Genomic DNA, 22,618 nt, shown 5'->3' on the forward strand with positions numbered 1-22,618 from the left:
TTTATTTGTTTTTTGCTTTCAATCTATTTTTTTTTTTTGCACTTTTGGTTAATAAAAAAAACCCTGATTTTATTTTATTTTTTCAAGTAAACTGTAAAAAAAATAATTAAATTGTGCATATAGGGGAAAAAACGAATGCAGATTAATTAATCTAACTATATTTTTGTAAGTTTTGTCTTTTTATTTTAATTTGACATTTAATGTGAATTATTAATAAGATGTAAAATATCTCTTGAACATGATTGTAATTACAACAGTACAACAACAACGGTATTGATTTCTGTTGAATCAAGTTTTTATTAAAAAAAAAAAGCATGGTGCAGGCGCAGTACTCGATATACGCCACACGGTGGCAGCAGAGTAAGATGTTTTTCTGGCTGCAGCGGCGAACTGCAAACGCATCACATCTGTTACTGACAGGCACGACGCAGCAGGACTCAAGTTTGACCAGTCTCTTTACACTTTTCACCAGGAGAATAAACGACCTTCCACCTCACAGAGTTATGTCTGCTTTTCAGGTCACCACGCCCCCACCCCCCCCCCCCCCCCCCCCCTTTATGTGCACACACAACAAACATTCATTAAACCGTTGTTGTCTCAAACATCCCCCCGACGTGTACGAATTGTAGCTCCGAATCAGGGGCACTGCAGTGAGTGTGACCCGCTTTCAAGATGCAGTGAGGATGAGGAGGAGAAGGGGGCACCTCATCATCAGGAGAGAGAGAGAGGGAGAGAGAGAGAGAGCGCCACTATGTTTTCTCGGCAGGAGAGTCCCGACTGGCTGCTTCAGTGAGGAGACACAGACCCGCTATGTCTCGACTCGCCTGGTGCAGGTAGGTGAATGCCAGTTATCATTAATAACACAGACGGTCTACTTGATATGGCAGCATGTATTTTATTTATTTGGTGTGCTCTATGAGCTGAGCTCCGCACCTTTTGGATTAGGATGCATGAGCACAGGTAGGTGACGATGCTGTCCTGTGAACGACACCGGCTGCAGAGCTGCGACCGTCGGGCTGGAGAGTCAGCTGTCAGGATTCACGTAGACGGATCCCAGTGTCTTCGTGTGATGCCTTCAGGGGCAAAAGTTGAAGAAACAGTCGCAGGTCGCAGCGGATCAGATCGAATGAACCGAATCAGCTGAGAGACGCAGGCAGCTGTCCTTGGTGCTGAAACTCAAGACGTTCCCCACAAGAGACAACTTTGTTTTCCTCTTACATCTAGACGTCGGCGTCCTTAAAGCTTGTCTGATATGATCACTGCTGATTGTATACTTTACTCCACTACCTTTTTATGTTTTTCATTCAACTTCTGTGTGTTTTAATGCCCTTTTGCATGATTTGTGATAGAAGAAAGGTTTTACGCATTACGGATGTATATGGTGGCCCAATGATCAGTTATGAATTGAATTGATATTAATCTGTTTGATTTATTTATCGTGTCATATCAGAGGATAGTGAAAATTAGAAAAAGCTGAATTTGGTATAATCAAATGACTTTTGTCGAACCAACAGTCCAGAAAACAAAGATATAAAATCTAGACAAGATCAAATCTGAGAAGCTGGAATGAGATGATATTTGGTATGTAGGCTTACTATAATGATTAATTGATGCTGATTGATTGCTTTGATCGATTAATTGATGTAGTTTCTTGTGTGGAAAAACACAAATGAATACTCTGTCTGTCGTACAGGGTGACAACGCTGAAGGAGGAGCAGCTGAGTTAATTCACCTTTCATCCAAACTGGATTGATGGACCTCCATTAGGACCAAGTGGACATGATTCTACGTTCAGCAGCGGCGGCACAATGTTGAACATGATCTACCTGACTGCCATAAGCATTGTGTATTTGCCTGTTTTACTGTTCGAGGCGTTCGTGCTATCCAAAGGCAAGTATGAGAGGTCCGTGGTGCCGAGCTCTGCCTCTCGCCTGGTGGCGAGGATGGATGGGGATATCTTAATCGGCGCCCTCTTCTCCGTTCACCACCAGCCGTCAGCTGAGAAGGTGGCAGAGAGGAAGTGCGGAGAGGTCCGTGAGCAGTACGGCATCCAAAGAGTGGAGGCCATGTTCCACGCCTTGGATCGGATTAATTCGGACCCCAACCTGTTACCCAACATCACCCTGGGCTGTGAGATCAGGGACTCCTGCTGGCATTCCTCCGTGGCCCTGGAGCAAAGCATCGAGTTCATACGGGACTCTCTCATCTCCATACGGGACGAGGGGGACGGCTCCAGGTGGTGCATCGAAGGGGTCCCCTCCAGTCAGCCGCCGCCCACCAAGAAGCCCATCGTGGGGGTCATCGGGCCCGGCTCCAGCTCGGTGGCCATTCAGGTCCAGAACCTCCTGCAGCTGTTCAACATCCCGCAGATCGCCTATTCGGCGACCAGCATCGACCTCAGCGACAAGACGTTATTTAAGTACTTCCTCAGGGTCGTGCCGTCGGACACGCTGCAGGCCAGGGCCCTGCTGGACATCGTCAAGCGCTACAACTGGACCTACGTGTCGGCGGTGCACACAGAGGGTGAGACGATTAGGTGATTTAGTGTTGGGCTCACAGAAAGTTGGTGGGGATCACAAGAGACAGATTGAAAGGAGAATTATCAAAACTGAAGCAGCCATCTCAAAACGTTTAAGTCCCTATTGGATCGAGCTCCAAAAAAACACTCGCTCCCTTGTCTCCCATGATGCAACTCAATATCCTCCTTCATTAGACCCTTCCTGCCACCTGACACATCCAGTTTGTAACGCAGGCTTCAGCCACAAACCCCAGAACACATTGCAAAACAGGAAATTAAAGACAAGGAGACACAAGAAAGAAATGTCATCTTAGAAACTCATCACGGCACAGAGGAGCTCCTAACCATCTCTGCCAGCTCGGCACTTAATGTGTCTCTGCAACGTTATAGCGGCTCTTCTGTCGTGAGCAGTGGCGGTTCTACACGGGGGCCTACAGGGGCCAGTGCCCCTGTAAAAATGTCCCAGGCCCCCCCTGTGGCCCCCCCAGAGCTGACTGAATAAGCTGACTGAATGATAAAATGAAAATGAAATAAATTGATCAAGTTATTACGATTTTATGCGCTAGCGCCAAAAGCGGAACTAATGTGACTCAGCGCTCTACACGGAATAATTAGAGCGACGCACCCAAACACTGCCTTGCCGGATGCGAGATGAGAGTGAGAACGGCACTTTCCATTTTTTAATGTGCCCCTCTGATCAAACATTGGCCCCACCTTGGCCCCCCCAGTAAAATTTGTCTAGAACCGCCACTGGTCGTGAGGATGTAGGCTGCTCTGCTGACGGCACGTGGCTGCAGACGGCTGTGCTTTGTGAGGCTCATTTCCATGATATTGGTATAAACAGAATATCGATTAGAGTTCCTTTTTATTCATCAAAGTACATTAAGACAAATCACGAATACCAAGACACAAAAGACTTCTGTTTCTTCCTCAGGAGGAGTCTTACTTTGTTGTTCCTACAGGTTTTAGCTGCTGAAATAAATCAGTGATTGTTTGATCGAGAGAAAAGGAATGAGTCATTTTTCATTTCATTTAAAATGTGAGGATTTGTGAGGCTTTTGGGTTTTGGTTCGTTTGCTCAAATACAATAATTAAATGGGAGGATATAACTTTAGGTCAAAACTGCTCCCCTCTACTCCCACTGCTATACCTTAACCCTGCTTTATTTGTACTCCTCTTGATTCAATTACACACAACAAACCACTGGAATGCAAAAGGAAGAGGTTTTCATCCCTCAGTGCACCATCCCTGAATCATTTTAGCATTTAAACTTTGACTAGTGAACACAGAGTGAACCTTGTGAATCGACATCCCAATTGATTCTGACAGCTCCTCTGGTCTCTCTCAGGTAACTACGGCGAGAGTGGGATGGAGGTGTTCAAAGAGCTCGCCTCGCAGGACGGCCTCTGCGTCGCCCACTCCGACAAGATCTACAGCAACGCCGGGGAGAAGCACTTCGACCGGCTGCTGAGGAAGCTGCGTGAGCGTCTGCCGAAAGCCCGAGTGGTGGTCTGCTTCTGTGAGGGCATGACGGTCCGCGGGCTGCTCATGGCCATGAGGCGGCTCGGAGTAGCCGGAGAGTTCCTCCTAATTGGCAGGTTCGTTCCCACGGGAGTGTTTGTGTGTCCGTCAGGGTTTTTTTGTTTTAAACCTACCTAGATACAGTTGTCTGTGCCACATAGATTCATGACATTCTCAATGGGTTTCCATCACATCATGTATCTCAGCAGACAGAGGTTGACCACGTTGAACCTTGGAAATAGCAGCTGACAAAACTGACCAAAAGGTCGATTTAGCAGCTGTTATGGAGCGTCTTATGTGTACATTATATTCATTATTATCCAGAAAAAGGATTCTGAGGATACTGCAGGCGCTGAATCTCCTGATTCAGTATTTGGTCCAAAACCTCTAGCAAACCAAATCTCAACATCTGAATCTTACCCTTGAATCTCAGAATTGGTCATTTTGGAATTCATTCTCATTTACATGTCACTATAGTTGTTATTTCCATCTAAATACAACTGCTTTTCAATCAGACCTCTACACACGGTCCCATTTTAGAGAAAGCCATATCTCATTGGTCTATTTGGATCACTCAATGCCTTTAGGATGAGTGCAGTGCCACCATTCATCCACCGGATGGAGATATAGAGAATATTTTCAGACAACAAGCTAATGCAAATGAATACAGACCTCTGGAACCGGTCGAAAAGTATCCAGACACATTTAGGTGCCGTTATCAGTGTTGAGATGCCGTCAAGCTCAATTGTTGATCATCAAACCGCAAAGGTAAGGCGTAATTTATCGTTACGACTGTATAAAGAGACGTTTTTGTTGTCGTGGATACGTGTCTCAGCTTTAATAATGATGATGTCTTTTCTGCACGAAGTAGTGCATTTAGTTGCTTGGTGTTGGAATTGAGTTTAATCTTGGAAAAGATGGTTATCATCAACTTGTGGCAGAGCTTCTTCCTGTGGTGGGATGCAGGATGGATATGCTGCTACTTGTTTAGTGTGCTTATCCGTATATAGCTACCCTTGGTTGGCCTACCAGGGGCGTTCAGGGACAGGAGGTTTTATTGGAACTCAGTCAACTCTTTTTAGTTTGAGTGAGAAACTTTCATCAGACATGTGGATGTGTCTTTGTGCTCGCTGTACTTGCCAAAAGAAGAAAACAAACATTTGACCCCGAGGGACTCTGTTGTGCAGCTGTTGCAGCACGAAGTAGGAAAGAGAGCAAATATAAAGCGTGCCAATAAAATATAAATGAACAGATCTCCAAAATCCTAAATAAATACAATGTAAAACCAAACAAACCCGGATAAGAGTAAGGATCTAAAGTTGCTCCTATGGCAAGTTGCAGTTTTGGACCTTTAACAAGTGAATAATTGTTATATACGGATCTCAACGTTGTCCTGTGAGGAAAATAAGCATGTTATTATATTCCACTCTACTCAGGACGGGTGGTGTACGCAAAGTTCACATGGAACCGAAATATCTTTTTTTCCTCCTACTGGGAGTAGAGTTCCTCTGAAAGGAGAAGATGCTTTGAGTCAGACTCGGTAATAAATAATGCATCCGTGCAGCTCTCGCTCCTCTCCCTGTCAGATCACAGGCAGGATGGGCTAATATGGGACAGCACCTCCAGCATAAGCTGGGGAATGAGAAGTGGTGAACATCAAAGCTCATATCAGCGCTTCTACCAGACGTTCCCTCTTTGTGAAATCTCAGCTCACCTCAGGTCCTGTTAGACGCCGCGGCGGCACCTGAAAGAGGCCACGATGAAAGCTCGCTACGGTCGGTTAATCTGAGGCTACTTTTATTCACAAAGGCTGATGAGAAGAAGTAAAAAAAAAAACCTTCTTCTCAACCCAAATGATGAAATACATGGATGTAAAAAAGAGTTTAAACTTGCCCTTCACCTCCTTTCCACTTGGATTTGCACTGTGAAAGTCTCCAAGATGTGTGTGTGTGTGTGTGTGTGTGTGTGTGTGTGTGTGTGTGTGTGTGTGTGTGTGTGTGTGTGTGTGTGTGTGTGTGTGTGTGTGTGTGTGTGTGTGTGTTTTCTGGGTCAAGGAGACGACTGAAAGAGGAAAATGTCCTGTTAGAGGGAGCAGGAAGTGAAAACATGCAGTCCAGTCTGAAACGCCTGAGGAGCTCACCAGCCGTCTTTCCGTGCCGGATGAAAGACATGGCCGTTTTTTAAGATGCCACACATCTCAAAACAACAGACAAATCATTTGATCGACTCTCGAGAGAAAAATGATAATGAATACATCACCAAACCATTGGATCCGTTTTGCTTTGAATATGTTTTTTTGTGTTTTTTTTTCCTTTTCTGAAACACGGTTGAGTTGACATTAATACTCTCCGAGTGCCGTCTCGCAACAAATGTCTTCCCCTTGGAGTGAAATGACTCATGAATGATGTGAGATTTCTTTCCTAGATCGGTGCCGTATGTGTGTGTTGACGTCAGAGCTGTAGGTTCTTGGCACTCGGAGTGTTGGACTGGAGGGAGTGTGATGCTGGGAAGCAGATGGCCAGGTGCTGTTGAGACCGCCACACTGGACGGCCATTGTCCGTTTATTCTTGAAGTGCCCGCCAAGCCAAAAATGTGCCGTTGGCTTCGGCTTTTCATGAAATGTGGATATTTTTTGAAGTGTTGGTGACTGCTATTTTTGTACTGAGGATGAAGTGCATTGTGGGCAATATTCAGCATCTTAGGTTTGAACACTAATTCTGTTGTTTTGCCTCAGATTTAATTCAGTCGTTGCAGGGTGAAGAAAACCTTTGAAGCAGCATTCAAAAGTCGGAGAGGCAACTTTTTTTTCTTTCAAAATGCCATAATAACCTTTCAACATATTGTTATTCAAGTGGTTTTCAGGCTTTAAGGAATCCAGCCTGTGATGGGAGACCGTGGCCAATAACAGTCTGCCAATAAAATGATTGGCAAACCATTTCAGAGGCTATGAAGCTAGCTCGCCATCTCAAAGGGCATCACAGACGTTTGCAGAGAAAACAGGACGGGAGCTCTCATAGGATTGCCACTATATTGTATAACTGCATCAGGATCACAATCACGATGTTTGAAATGAATGACCAGTACAGGTATATGCCCCTGTTTGTCTGGTGGGAGGGGCTTAGGGCAGAGAAATGGGAGCTATTGACATATTCTATAGTTTTCTCATTGTTTCGGACAAGGATAGCAGCTCTGTGAATCCTCAAAGGTGATGTTTTCAACATTCAGAGCGATAATATAGCAGCTATCTGCTGTGGATAAAGTGGAATAATACCTGAGCAGAGAATGAAGTCGCTTCCCCTCCGTTAGTGTCGTAATCAGAGCTTCTCCTGGCTCGTTTACGCAGCCAGGCTTCCTCGGGTGTTACCACTTTGGAGACAATGCAACCACAGATGTCAACCTCATAGAGAAAACATAGAAATTCATTGAATCAGTGTTTCCACAGAGCCGTGCTGCTGTCTGAAAACTAATGATTCATGTGTATGCAAGGTGAAGATTCCACAGCCTTTTCCATGTAATTAATTTATTCAAGTTGTCAAGCTTTATCACACGGAATTAAACCATCAATCAGCAAATAATATTGCTGCACATGAGGAAAAAAGACGAGTGTTGTTTTCTTCTGTGCGGTGCTGTGGTATCGGGAGTCGTTCATCCCTGAAATGATGCAGCGATGCTATATAAGATCTCATTTCTCACTCATGCAAGTATCAAACATATGCATCGCGGGTTCCATCCCACACTGCTGAGAACGACTCCAGATGCATTTAGCGACTCCAATGGAGGGAGGTTTCCGTTCATGAAAAGCATTCGTCTCGTCGGCATGATCTCCAACTGCAGAAATGATTTTCAAACGGTGCGATCATGCAGAACTATAAATACTCAACTGTGACCGTGGTGGGAGCTGGTTTCTGTCCAGGGCAGATTGTACTGCTAACACTGATCTGTGAAATCTCACCGCACTTGTGATTGTGTCTGTGGACTCGGAGACTCTTCTTCTTCTTTTTTTTTTCTTGTTTCAGCAAGTACTGTGAGCGACGCACGGCCCTCAGTGGCGAGACTGAGAGGCCTGTTAGCGAGGCTAGGCTCGTTAGCGAGGCTAGGCCTGTTAGCGAGGCTAGGCTCGTTAGCGAGGCTAGGCCTGTTAGCGAGGCTAGGCCTGTTAGCGAGGCTAGGCTCGTTAGCAAGGCTAGGCCTGTTAGCGAGGCTAGGCTCGTTAGCGAGGCTAGGCCTGTTAGCGAGGCTAGGCCTGTTAGCGAGGCTAGGCTCGTTAGCGAGGCTAGGCCTGTTAGTGAGGCTAGGCTCGTTAGCGAGGCTAGGCTCCTCATATATTAATATTACGTCAAAGTCACAGTGTAAACAGATTTGTTTTACATTTATAAAAAAAACACCCAGTGACCTCTAAAACCCCCAGAAGGTCATTTACAACATTTACCTATTTTTACACCATCTAGATGGAAATATAGATTTTCCCATCCAAGGATGGATGACTATTGATTTAGTACAAGAAGAGCGTTATTTTAAAATGAAAATATAAAATAATACAATGTAACACCAGCAACATAACTAATTATAGGACTTTTGAATTTTTGGTTCACGTCATATAAATTAAGTCGTGACATACACTATATAATTTCCAACTTTGATGGTTTGTAAAGTCTTTGAGGGTTCTGGAAATCCCTTCAGAAAATAGGTAAACCGTGTGAATGACCTTCTGGATTTTTCAAGGTCATCCGATTTTCTTCTTCTTTCCCTTAAAAACCTGCATGTTCAGCTCTGTGGCCTCATGTAAATGCATGTTCAGTGGTAGTATTTGCAGTGTGCTCTGTCTCTGCAGTGACGGCTGGGCGGACCGCGTGGAGGTGGTGGAGGGATTCGAACACGAGGCCGTGGGCGGCATCACCGTGAAGCTGCAGTCCGACGAGGTCTCCTCCTTCGACGACTACTTCCTGAAGCTCAAGCTCAGCACCAACGCCCGCAACCCGTGGTTCCCTGAGTTCTGGCAGTACCGCTTCCAGTGCCGCCTCCCCGGCCACCCGCTGGAGAACCTGAATTATGCACGAAACTGCACAGGTAAGCTGAACAATGCCTCAGCAACCCCGACGTTTCCCGCAGTGCTCGTGGTTTGCATTCTTTACGCCGGCGTGCACATCAGCTCGTCTTTGTGAGCCGTTCGGATGTGTGCGATGCCCCGGAGGACGAAGCCCCTTAAACTGGAACACATCCTTTAAATATGAATTAGAGTGCCAGAGGGAAGAACTCTCTCCAAGTCAATACAATAACACATTTTTATTTTTCCATATTGTTCATTTCTTTACAGAGGATGATGATCTAGGTAAATTAAATCAATAAATGCTTAAGTTCCCGGTTTCTCGAAACAATGCTCAACAAGCATGTTTCTATATAACATATTTCTTTTTTACATACTTCTCATATTTCTTTTACAAATATGTCTACAGAATGTATATTTACGTTTTCAATCCTAATCTTAATCTGCCAGGTTGATGAGATTATTGCTGCTGTTTAAACCAGTATTTCTAAAATTCTTCAAATTCATAATATTGATAAACGTAAATATAAAATGCATGCAGCGATTTAAAAAAAAAAAAAAACGAACAAAACATAATCCATGTTTACACTTTTCAGTTGACGGCTCCGATGAGTGGAAATAGATTTTGCCATCGCGCCTCACTCTCTTCAGTTGTTTCAATCTTTTATTCCTTTGCAGCGTTTGCACATTATTTATGAGAATGGAGCCTCTTCTTTATTAATGCACATACCTCAAGCTTTCATTCATCCCCACAAAGCATCACATTTAAATAACGGTTCTTAGAGTATCTGATTTGTAAGTGGAGATAGAGTTATTGTTTGCTGTCACTTCTGTTGTTTTTTACTTCATTATTATGAATAACTTTATCCATGTTTTCGGTGTAGAACTCCAAGACGGTGAGTGAATCAGTCTGAATGGAACTATAACGCTCCTCCTCACTTTGGCAATATACAAAGAGGTTGACTGATATTAAGGTTAAATTCCATAATGCACATATTAATCTCAGTTAACCTCTAATATATATGAAGCTATTGGGATGTTTTTTCCTTTCACCTCAACGAGAGCCCCATAATTGATCTGCTCTCTGCACCCTTTGTGGCCGTTAAGTCGTACCAAACAGCCCAATAACGTTTGAGTGAGATGGTAACTGGCTGATCCGGCTTGACTTGCATGCGTATAGCCACAGAAACGAGCGAAGCCACGCTGCAACACAACACACGTTTGCACTGAAGTCTTTATGCACGTTTGGATAGATCTGATCCTGATCTCTGCTCGCGTTCACGGGGACATCGTTGCATCATGACTGAAGCTCACTGAAGCCAAGGAGCTGTGAAACTAGGTCATCACCAGCGGTTCCTGTCGGTGCTCGCCCAGCTGCTCCCCGACTACTCAACGTTCTGTTTGTGTGTTCAGTTGAACAGGCAGTATAGGTTCCCCAGCAGTCCTTTCTTCTTCTTCTTCCTTTTTAAATGGATCATTACTTGATTGGTGAGAAACACACCGGCAACGGGGATGATACTCACGGAGTCAGTCAGCTTGTTGATTTGTGCCGTCTGTGAATCTCGTTAGAGTTGAGAGAAAAGGACAACGCTAACAACTGAGTATGAATTTAAATGTATTATTTGGAAATAAAATACAATATACAACATTTAAGAAAAACATATTAAGAAAAAATAAAGATTAGATACCTATACCTCAAGTAAATACATTAGATATAATGATATATGTAAATAAATAAATATCCCCAGATATTTTCTAGAAGTGCTAACAAAAGACTACTCAACCTAATCCCCTGTTGCTGGAAAACATTAAAAGAACTGTGTGATTAAATAGTATTACTTTTTAAATGATTAATAATAAAACATCCAACTTCTTAGTCACTTGAATCAAATTCTGGGTTCATATTACAACGTTCTTGCATCATGAATCGACTGTAAAACCCCTCGTCATAATGAACACGTGTTGTTATGAACCGTATTCTTGTCTTGGGTGACGAGCTGTATGATTTCCCATCAGATATTACATCACACTCCACTTCCTCTGCATGAAATATGAAACAGATTCAGGTGACTGATCGGGTGAAGCCAAGCAGAGGCTCAACGTCCTCGAAGCGGTGGTCCCGGGTTCGACTCCCGGCCCGGCGATCAGCTTCCCGCATGTCTTCTCCCTCTATCTCCCTGTTTCCACACTGTCTCTATCAAATAATAACAGGCTTGAACAGCGCTCTAGCCGAAAAAATAATCTTTAAAAAAAGTTCATAGGCTGTGGTAATTTAGCAGCAGCTTCTCCAGCATGATCCTTTTTGTTAAAAAACAACTCCACATGTGTGAATCATATTAAATTGATGATTGTAGGAGGGCAATTATTTAGTAGAAAATAGTTTAGATAGTAATCCTGCTTTTAACACCTAAATGAAGGTTTAAAAAAACGCCAAACATGCGCTCCTGTAAGTCAGGAGAGTAAATGGTCATTGGGAGTCGACTAAGATTTCTGGACCCAATTAGTCATTTTTTAAGCTTGTGTCATGCCGAATAATAATAATAATAATAATACATTTGATTTATAGGCATCTTTCTGAACACTCAAGGACAACATGTAGTGAAAAAAGGAACAACCGATAACTTAAAATCAGACAGTTTGGGTTTAAATAGTGGGAGTGAAGTGATGGAACGACATATTCCCAAGGAAAGAAGTGTTAGAACGCGTCCGGTCGAGGACAGCCCGTCTAAGTTGTTACTTTTATCACAAAGCAGCAAAAAAAAAAAAGCTCTGCTCAATCTGCTTCCAGCTTGCATTACACTGAACTGATAGGGTGTGTTTGAACGTCACACGCTGCTCGTCTCATTGTGTTTGTCTGAATGAAAACGATCCGAATAGATCCTCAACACGTGAGAACAGTTGACAGAATAGAATATTGTCGAATAGTTTGAAGCCTGACTCACGAATGCCTCGCCATGGTAACGAGGTTTTCTTCTTTGAAGCCATTTTCTGAGGATCCCAGTTCTTTTAAAGCCGTCTCCCACTGAGGCAAGAGAGGCGTGCGGCTCGCTGCCTGCATTCAGAGATAATTACACGACTACATCTGTGAGCACCCTATCACTCCTTTGTAATCCGTGACATCACGCTGAACACACCTGAACAGCTGGAAATGACAAATGATTCTGACACACAAACACACAACATGCTACCGCTTGCACCTTTCTGTAAGGCCTCCCCTTCGGCAGAGGACTGTGTTGGACCGTTGTCTCATGTGTGGGCAGGTTATGAGAGTCTGGAGGACAACTACGTCCAAGACAGCAAGATGGGCTTCGTCATCAACGCCATCTACGCCATGGCCCACGGGCTGCACGACATGCACACCGTCCTCTGCCCCGGCAGCGTGGGCCTCTGTGACAACATGAAGCCCGTCGACGGCAGCCACCTGCTGGACTTTCTGCTCAAGACGACCTTCGCCGGTGTTTCCGGGGAGGACATATGGTTCGACGAGAACGGCGACTCACCTGGGAGGTAAGACATGAAAAACCACGGAAACGTTTGGCTTTGAACGCATCAGCGAACTGAAAAAAGTCCCGCCCCCTTCATCCAGACGCGTGTTCACGCCAAACGAGTGCTTGAGAAGTTAGCATTGACAGACAGGCAGACCGTCCAATCATGTTCCCCGGCCCGACATTTTTGATTGGACGGGTTTGTCGCAGTCCTGCCACGGCCGCAGATGATTTTTTAAATGTTTTAATGTCAGAACATTTAATGTATTCATTGCTATCAGTATGTTATGAGGATTTCAAGTAATATAAGTGAAAGTGTTCCTGAATAGAATCACCTACTCAACCATTAACCCCAGAACGTTACAGTTAGTGTTACAGGTATACTTTACCCCATAAAAAAATACTTCTCATCTAAATATATAAGTACAACAATGCATGACAAAATAAAGTCTCTTAAAACGAAAACAAAGGGATCATTAACCCTTTAAAAAGTCTCTAAAAAATAGACTTGTTACCGAAATAATAATAATAATAATGGAGCTAGGGACTTGTTGTGCTCTTTAAATGTAATGTTACTGAGTATATATATATATTTGTCCATTATTTCTTTAGTATGAATGTAATTACCGGTGTTGTCAGATTAATTTGTTGGTGAATTGAAAAAACTAAAAGTGACTTAGAATAAATTAGCCAAAAATTAATACAGCTTCTCACATTTATTAAAGATCACAAAAATAACCTTTCAACAGCAGATGATATTGAAATGACTCCTGTCAGCGTGTCTATATAATATGAAGTTACTGTATGTATAATAAATCACATAGCAATATTTTCGGTTGCTTGTTTCCAGCTGCTTTCATCAGTGAGCAACTGAAATTGCGTTGTCAGGTGAAGGGTGGGGGGTGTGCAGGTTTTTATTACAAACCAGAGAGGAAGAGATGAAAGACATATCAGCAGCTGGCGTAATAATCCCTTCGTCACAAGCATGAATCAAGAAGGTGACACGCCCCCCCGCTGATACAATATGATGTGTTTGTGGCAGTAAAACTCTTTTTATTTTCCCATTCTTAAGAACTGATTCAGCATCGAGGAAACCTCGTTCAGTCTTTCCATCCACTTTCAGGTACGAGATAATGAACTTCCAGCATGTGGAGCCGGGCGTTTACGACTACATCAACATCGGCTCCTGGCACGAGGGCCGCCTCAGTCTGGATGATGAAATGATGCAGATGAACCGCAGCGACATGGTCCGCTCCGTGTGCAGCGAGCCTTGCTCCAGAGGAGAGATCAAGGTGAGGGAGGATCCCTTTAGATCCCTCCAAAACGAATGCATGTAGTTCAGCTAATGGCTTTATGAATGGATAATAAATCAATTACTCATTTAATGACTTTATACATATTAAGCCGTTGCCAGGTTGTGAACAAACACTTTCCTTTCTATTTGGTATCAATGAAATGATAAATGTTAGAAATGTATTAATAACTAACGGCACTAAAAATACACATTAACCGGTCATTAATCATTTTAATCATCATGTCTGCAGCTGTAAGTATTAATGAGATGTTGTTAATGGACTTTTCACAACCTGGCAACTCAAAGGTTATGATGGTTTGTAACTATCTTAATTTTACTCAAATCAAATATTCAAACAGTGGGATTACCTTTTACACAGAAACAAACTCTGGGTTGAAAGAAAATACTTGCTTTTCATATCTTTTTTGACATGTTTTGTTGACCAGGTGATCAGGAAGGGAGAAGTGAGCTGCTGCTGGATCTGCACCGCCTGTAAGGACAACGAGTACGTCCAGGACGAGTTCACCTGCAAGGCCTGTGAGCTGGGCTGGTGGCCAGACGAACACCTGGAAGGTAGCGTGTCCTCCTCCCTCCCCACTTACCTGCTGCTGGAGACTCTGAGGAGCTCACTGCTTTTCCTTTTAGAGGAGATGTATACGTGATTAGCTGAGCGTAAAGACTGGATCTCTAACGTTTACACCTCTCTGTTTAATATGTACAGTAAGCAACGTGTAAAATCAATTCTGGTCTTCACTGGTTGCAAGGCGGCCTCACCATGGCAACAAGACTTGAAGAAGTCTCAGGTCACCAGCCAAGAGTTAGTTTGGCCCGTTACCCACACATAAGTGCAGTTTTATAGTTGTTTTTGTACAAATTAAACAAATTAAATGTAACATTAATGAGTGAACGTGCTGACGGAGCCAGGCCAGCTGTTTCCCCGTCGTTATGCTAAGCTAAACTAAGCTAATCAGCTGTACCTTCATATTGACCCAACAGATAGAAGAGTGGTTTTCGTCTAAATGAATGAATGGATTGTCCAAAGTCTCACGCTGGTGCTTTAAATGCCTCTGATGAGAACAGATTCTGCTGTTGTGCGATCTTTACATTTACATTTAGATGAATTCAGGTTCCTTCAGAGTTCCCGTTGCGTGATCGATGCTCACAGACACAAGAGGAGATTCTTATTCCGCTCCGTAGAAAGTTAAGTTCCTCCAAGCTTTTACTCCCCACCTGTTCTCCGCACACTCTGTCCTGCAAAGATTCCTCTGCAGCATAAACCGGTTCTGTCCTATTTTCATTGCTTTCCCATGACACCTGAGAGCCATTCATCATCTTCACCGTTTTATCCCGACAGCAGCCCTACTTCACTCACCGCTCTTCTTCTGGCCCACTTTCACGGGCCTCCGTGCTCTTCAAAGACAAGACACTTTCTTAATGGGATCATCCTGCCTCCGCGCTGTTTCATTTTATTTATTTATTTATTTTATACAACAAGACCTTTAGCTACACGCATTAATGATAAAATGTGGAGCGAAGGGACGCCATGACATTATTCTTGTGCACTTTTCCCAACCCAACGTTCATAAACAACATAAATCCGATACTGAAAGTCAACAACTCGACTGCTTCAACATGAAGCCAAAAGGAGACCTTGTTTGGATCCATGAAAGCCGAGTGATTTACTCCGGTCCTGCCGCATTGCCCCCTCCTCCACTGGCTGCAGCACCGGCCGGCCACGGCTGAGTGGAAAACGGGGTTTATTTATAGTTGAGCTAAAAACCTACTTTGAGACTTACTGTGTTTTCTCAGGCTACATTTTATTTGATTAACTTCCCCTTAAAGTAAATGTTTTTCCTAAATAATCTGAAAATCTAACCACCAAGCGAGCGCTGAAATACTTAAAGTTCTATAAGCTGCATTTAAGTGTATTACGGCTGCGTTTACATTGTCATGGTTTTGATCCTTGTCAGGCTGTGAGTCGATTCCCCTGCGCTACCTGGAGTGGAGCAACCCAGAGTCCATCATCCAGGTGGTTTTCGCCTGCCTGGGCATCCTGGTCACGTCCTTCGTTGCCTTCATCTTTGTCTTGTATCGGGACACGCCTGTGGTCAAGTCCTCCAGCCGGGAGCTCTGCTACATCATCCTCGCAGGGATCTTCCTGGGCTACCTGTGTCCCTTCACCCTCATCGCCCGGCCCACCGTGGCCTCCTGCTACCTCCAGAGGCTCCTCGTCGGACTCTCGGCCGCCATGTGCTACTCCGCCCTGGTGACCAAGACCAACCGCATCGCCCGCATCCTGGCGGGCAGCAAGAAGAAGATCTGCACCCGGAAACCGAGGTTCATGAGCGCTTGGGCTCAGGTGGTCATCGCCTCCATCCTGATCAGCGCCCAGCTCACCTTGGAGGTCACCCTCATCATCATGGAGCCCCCCGAACCCATCAAATCCTACCCCAGCATCCGAGAAGTCTTCCTCATCTGCAACACCAGCAACGTGGGCGTGGTGGCGCCGCTGGGCTACAACGGCCTGCTCATCATGAGCTGCACCTATTACGCCTTCAAGACCCGCAACGTCCCCGCCAATTTCAACGAAGCCAAATACATCGCCTTCACGATGTACACCACCTGTATAATATGGCTGGCCTTTGTGCCCATCTACTTCGGCAGCAACTACAAGATCATCACCACGTCTTTCTCCGTGAGCCTCAGCGTGACCGTGGCTCTGGGCTGCATGTTCAGCCCCAAGATGTACATCATCATCGCCAAGCCCGAGCGAAACGTGCGCAGCGCGTTCACCACCTCGGACGCGGTGCGCATGCACGTCGGCGACGGCAAGATCGCCTGCAGAAGCAACAGCCTGCTCAACATGTTCAAGAGGAAGAAGAACACTGGAAACGGCAGGTGGGTCCCTTTTAATTGAGTGTGAGAGTCCTGAGGCACCTCAGGGATGCTGGTTTTACTGTAATTCCCCTCCAAGAGACCTGACGACTTACTGTATTCACTTTCATAGGGACACCTGTTGTAAAGTGTGACGGATATAGGTCAGTGCTCAATCCACACAGCCGTTTTAACCTTTGAACTCATGGTACAATTAAAACAAGCATCTCTGTGTGCTAAGGGATCAAGGGACGATCATATATATATATATATATATATTACAGGGTTTCTGCAGGGTAAATATAAAATACACGCGGGACGTATGCTGGAAAACAAGCAACAACAATATGGCCTATAATTTTTTATGTCCTCCTTTTTAGTACTTTCTAGCAATAACAATAATTCCTAATTGTATAATTAATTAAATAGTGCAACCTGGTCCCAGCTAAGCAGGATATGATGGATGAATTAGATCAAAATTCATTCATTTAAGTGTATTTAAATCATGCTAAAATCAACACCATCTCCATTATGCTTCAATGAGCTTCATAGCGTTTTTTAAAAAGACCTGCAGACATCCTGAAATATAACATGCAAGATGATATATTTTGAGATACATATATTTCATATATTTAGAAAACAATAATAATACTTTCTTCGCTTTTGTGGGTTCCTGTGAAGTAACAGCCAATCTTTATTTTGTTTATAGTTCTAATGGAAAGTCTGTGTCATGGTCTGAACCAGGTGCAAGACATCCTCCAAAAGGGGATCACACGTGGCACAGACTGTCAGTGCATGTGAAGAGACAGGAAGCAGGTTCCAATCAGATGGCTGTCATCAAACCCTTAACTAATACCTACCAGAGCAGAGCCCTGGACTTCTCAGACCTCAGCACTAAGACCTTATACAATGTGACCGAGGAGGACGAGAGCGACCCCATCACGTACAACCCCCCCATGACTCCCCCCATGTTGCCCCGCGGGCAAATACCGGCCTGCGGGCTGATAAAGGTCGTGGAGGAGGTGGAGCTCTACGCGCCTCAGCGCGTGCAGCACAACTGCACCGCCCCCCAACGCCTCATCATGGAGCGCCTTCAGGAGAAGGCGGTGGTTAGCAAATTCAGCAGCGACATCCCCCCACTCAACGATATGGTTAGCATGCCCGAGGCCGTGAGCGGCGGCATGCCCGTGTACCGCCAGGCCCACTTCGTCCAGCAGGAGGCGCTCCTGCCTCTGCACCTGGACCCGTTCGACGAGGAGCTCACCTCCTGTTTGGAGGAGGAGGAGATGGAGAGTGAGCAGTTCGGCCTTCTCCACGGCTACATGTACAACAACGCTCAGATTCACGACGAGGAGGACTCGGTCGAGGTCAAGTCGGCCATGGCGGGGGACTCTCTGGCCCTGATGCCCCCGTCCCCCTTCCGAGATTGCGCCGCCCCTCCAGCGAGCCCATTTCCCAACTCGCCGCTGTCCGAGTCGATTTTGTGCAGTCCGACAAACGTGACGTACGCCGCCGTCATCCTCAGAGACTATAAGCAGAGCTCCTCGACTCTGTGAGGGTGCACTCTGAAGATTCCCAGTTTACTATAATATCAAGTGTATAATGACTTGTGTTGATTATGATGATATAGAATAAGGGTCATTCTGTGCTCTGACAAGTCATTTTTCACTCTATAATGAATAGCTGTTACATGATAAGGGTGAACAACAAGGCACCACATTTTAAAATGATTTTAGATGTTGTCTATGAAAGCAAAAGAATTGGCCTATTACAAACATATATATTTATATGCTAACATAAGCTTTTAGGATAAAGTAGATGTTGTGCTTATGAGACAAACAATCTAGGCCGTCTGTGTACGTACACGTTATTTATATAAATACATTAATTTGAGAAATATAGACGACATAACAAGCAGAGGAGTCTGCTGATTTTAAACAAGCCGACTTAATGGTGAATATACGTTGTATGTAATGTGAATTATTTTTGGAGGAATACGTGTTGTGTTGCACATCGTGTGTTTTGTGCTTTATATCAGGAATGGAAGAAATGGAGAGGTTGAAAGGAAACGTTTGACATTTTGATGAATACACTTATTTGCTTTCTTGAAAAGAATTCAATGAGAAGATCAATTCCACTAAATCCACTAAGTATAAAGCTACAGCTAGCAGCGTTAGCTTGGTTTAGCATCATGACTCGGGGGGGAAAAGGGAGCAGCTGGCCAGGCTCTGTCTAAATATGACCATTCATTATCATTTTTACACTTTTTGTACAAATTAAATGAGATATAAAGTGTTAATTAGTGAGCTTTAGAGGTACCTTTAGATAGCGCAAGGCTAGCTGTTTCCCTCCGTTTCCAGTCTGTATGCTAAGCTATGCTAGCTACTGGTGGTAGCTTCATATACTCTTTAAAAACCTGTGGCAAGAAAGCAATTAAGTTTAATTAATACATATATATCTAACTTTTGCTCTAAGCTGGGAGAGCAGAATAAAAATATATCTTTGAGGACATTTTAAAGTTGTTAATGTAATTTCTTGTTACAATCGTGTGGATTTTTGATTGACACGGTGTTGCCAGGCAACTGACGTGTCACGAATGTAGCAGAGGACAATTTCAAGTGCCACATTTTCATCAAAATGTTTTCTTTCTTTTGTACGTGTATTTATTTCTATGGTCTTTAAATAAGTAGTTTCATATTTGTATCTTTTATAATTGGACATCGATTTCATAATCGTATAGATTTATGCATAAGATATAAATGACATCATGTTATCATGTTTTGTGAACGTATGAATTGTGGGATCATATTTTGATATTCAGATTATATCTATATCCGTATTACAAAGAACTCTGTGTGCTTCTATCGTGTGATTGGTTGTGAACGCCAATCAATTTCCTAAATATTAAGAGCCTATCAAAACCGTATAATGTGATTACCTGTTAGCATTAATACTATGAATAAGCTTTCTGCAGCCTGATATATATATACACAGTATACATGAAGTCTGCCATTTTAAACAAATACTGTAGAGCGTTGACACTCGTTTGATTGGAGTAAATTAAATCTTTTTTATGCTTTTGTCTCCTGTTTTTCGTGGTGAAACATTGTTCTAAATCAAAGGTCACATATTTATGGTTTTGCTTCAGGAGTCGTAATGTAGCGTTGAGACATCTGCAGACTATGTCAAACTCCTGCTGTTTGCTTCTGGGCTCATGTTTGTAAAACTGGAGGCAGACCTACTTCTGCGATGGTTCAGGAAATATATTATTTACTACATCGAAGGGGTCTATTTCAGGTGGCTTTGCTTTAAAACTGCAGCTTTGGGGATATTGGAGGTGAATGTGTCAAGATTGTGAAGTCTCTGTTATAGAAAGTGTATAATAATAGACGGAAATCAGACTTTGTGACATCTGTTTTTACCTTAAATGGAAATGTGCAATTTCTGTGAAAAGAGGTTGTAAAATCTGCAGTAGAGAAAAAGGTAACAGGCAGCTCAATCAAGATGGCTGTATCAAATGAGCAGGAGCGATAGACTTTGATAGATTTAGAGAAAGCTAAAAACAAATGTGCTGCCTTCATTAAGCTTCTTGTGGCTCACTATTAGAACTGCATGAGTTTACACTATCGCTGTATGTGTGAACTGAACTCTAACACTGCAGCTTTACAGCCATGTGTTCAAATATTAACACCCAGGAACAACGTGCAGCCACGTTTCCAGCGGCGAGCCAAACACTTAACTCAACAGATGCATACACAATGTTCTAAATCATACCCCCCCCCCCCCCCCCACATCACCGTTTATAGGACGATATCCATATTGATGAGGCAGGTGCCTTCCTTGTCAAACAAATGATGCTCTGCGACACCGGCCTGTCTAATGAAGAGCCCTGCTGGGACGGGATCAAAGGGAGAGTCTGAGCCAGTCATTGTGCTGCTGGAGACCACGGCTCTGAGGCAAAGAGCCAAGCAAAAGCAGCTACGCCGCATAGACTCTATCTGAGCCTGTGTTCATACAGCCAGGAACTTTAAACCCATATTTCTGCCCTGCCAGGTTCCTCAGTCATGTGTGAGCTGCATCATAAACACCTCTGTGGAGACAAGTGAGCTCATTCCTCTGCTAATCCGCAGATACAGTCAGGCTAATAAAGAGATCAGCATGACCTGCTGGGAGAAGGCTGGCTCTCATCGTGCAACCCGAGGCTCGCTGATGATCGACCTACAATAGAGAGAGAGCCGAGAAACCGTGAAACTGTCACAACTTGCGTTTTTTCCCAAATGAACGAAAACAACGAGAGAGAGAAATAAATGAAACATGTTTCTGTTACACATTCCCCATTAAATGTCAACCTATTCAGTCTCAGTTCTTTTGAGTGTTACTTGTCTGTTATGCAACCCATGCATATAATTATCTGTTAATCACTTCACAGTGAGATGAGCTGAGACCCGTGCAGAAGCATCCCCGCCTGCCTTGATATGGCCAATAGCAGAGAAAAGCTATCAGCATGACCTGATTTTGGTGGAGGGAGGAAATTTGCTACGTACCGCCCGCAGAGCTCGACAACATATATATATATATATATATATTTCTATAATAGGAAGTCAACCATGACATGACTGAATTTTCAGATTGATGCATTTGTCAGTTATGGATTTGTTGATGCAGAGAAAAACGGAGAGACAATGACTCATAGTAATGACTTTCATACATGAATATAGCAATGCAACAATATAAACACACAGAACAATTTTAACCAGATACAACTGCAGTATTGCAGACAAAATGTACTCGTTGAATCCATCATTTAAGAGATCATCATATAGGTTTTGCATGCGCTGCACAGCATAAAGTCTAGACCCTGAAAAGGAGCATGTTGGGTCACCTTGTTCATTAGTTCATTTGACTTATATCTGTCAGCAAATGCTTTTTATTGTTTTGTACTTTAATGAATCCCTTCATTTCTTCGAAGCGAGTCAATTTCAGAGGGAAATGTCAAATCATCCAATTCATTCTGAAAGCCATTTGATGCTTTTAAATTAATTTACTTGATGACTTAGAAGTCGTCGATATGATTCAGTATGTTGTAGATATTTCCGTGAAACCTTTACGCTCTTGGAGGTTATTTCTGCACACCAATCTGTTCTTTGCTGTCCTGTAGCTTTTACTTGTCAGTGTCCTTGCTGTGCATCTAGGGAACTGTTCCACATCCTGCCGCCGGGAACCTAAATACTTTTGTCCAAATTCATTGCTCTGTGGTGGTTTGGTCATGGCCATGTTTTTTTTACTTAACCTTTTCCATGTAAACGCCAACACTGCTTTATTATAGCAGCAGTTATACACCTATGCTGATCAAGCGAGTTGCAGCAATAAAAGGAAGGAAGGAAGTTTACCTCGTGTGGCAATTGTGCCCAAGGGAAAGTGAGGGAAGAAGTAAAACACGGCTAAAACGGCTAATTATGGATTTTTGTCCCAGATACTAGAGGCCTAAATTCTGAAGTCAAACAGGAAGGCTGGCCCGAATCCGTTTTCACTTAGGACACAAAAGCTCAGCCTCTTAACTCGTTGTTTATGAATATATGACAGTCAGTCACACTCTCTGCATCGGATCCCATTACTTGTGCATTATTGATATTGTCCTATTTTATCTGCCCTCCAGTGAGCATTTTCACTCACAGCTTCCTTCATATATTCATGATTGCATGAAAATTTCAATTCACTCGAACTCGTGAACACGTTGATGAAGTGTATGCCTCTTTCAGTCTCTTATTGTGTCTTGAGTGACCCATTTTATGACAGCCCATGTAAATTAAGTATTCACTCTATGTGGTAAGCAGCATGATATTTCCCTGTGCAGCCATTCTGGCTGTTAAACTGACTCTTTG

The 22,618-nt window shown here is 43.6% G+C and overlaps 1 protein-coding gene across 3 annotated transcripts; it reads left to right on the forward strand.

The window, feature by feature from the left end:
* Positions 1-677: 677 nt before the first annotated feature.
* On the forward strand, positions 678-19,270 carry grm1b (glutamate receptor, metabotropic 1b). 3 transcript variants are annotated; one of them, XM_084012799.1, is made up of 10 exons: positions 678-833; positions 1,694-2,523; positions 3,867-4,116; positions 8,871-9,106; positions 12,344-12,590; positions 13,692-13,860; positions 14,309-14,435; positions 15,833-16,760; positions 16,870-16,900; positions 17,481-17,588. In XM_084012799.1, exons 2-9 carry the CDS (start codon positions 1,809-1,811, stop codon positions 16,889-16,891), a joined length of 2,694 nt encoding a protein of 897 aa, XP_083868925.1. In that variant the 5' UTR covers positions 678-833; positions 1,694-1,808; the 3' UTR covers positions 16,892-16,900; positions 17,481-17,588. The 3 variants fall into 3 exon arrangements, with proteins under 3 accessions (XP_083868925.1, XP_083868924.1, XP_083868923.1); XM_084012798.1 differs by lacking the exon at positions 16,870-16,900 and having other exon boundaries at positions 17,481-17,724; XM_084012797.1 differs by lacking the exon at positions 16,870-16,900 and having other exon boundaries at positions 679-833; positions 17,446-19,270.
* Positions 19,271-22,618: the final 3,348 nt, after the last annotated feature.

The sequence above is a fragment of the Eutrigla gurnardus genome, assembly GCF_963514095.1.
Source record: "Eutrigla gurnardus genome assembly, chromosome: 7".
In the NCBI taxonomy this organism is placed as follows: Eukaryota; Metazoa; Chordata; class Actinopteri; order Perciformes; family Triglidae; genus Eutrigla; species Eutrigla gurnardus.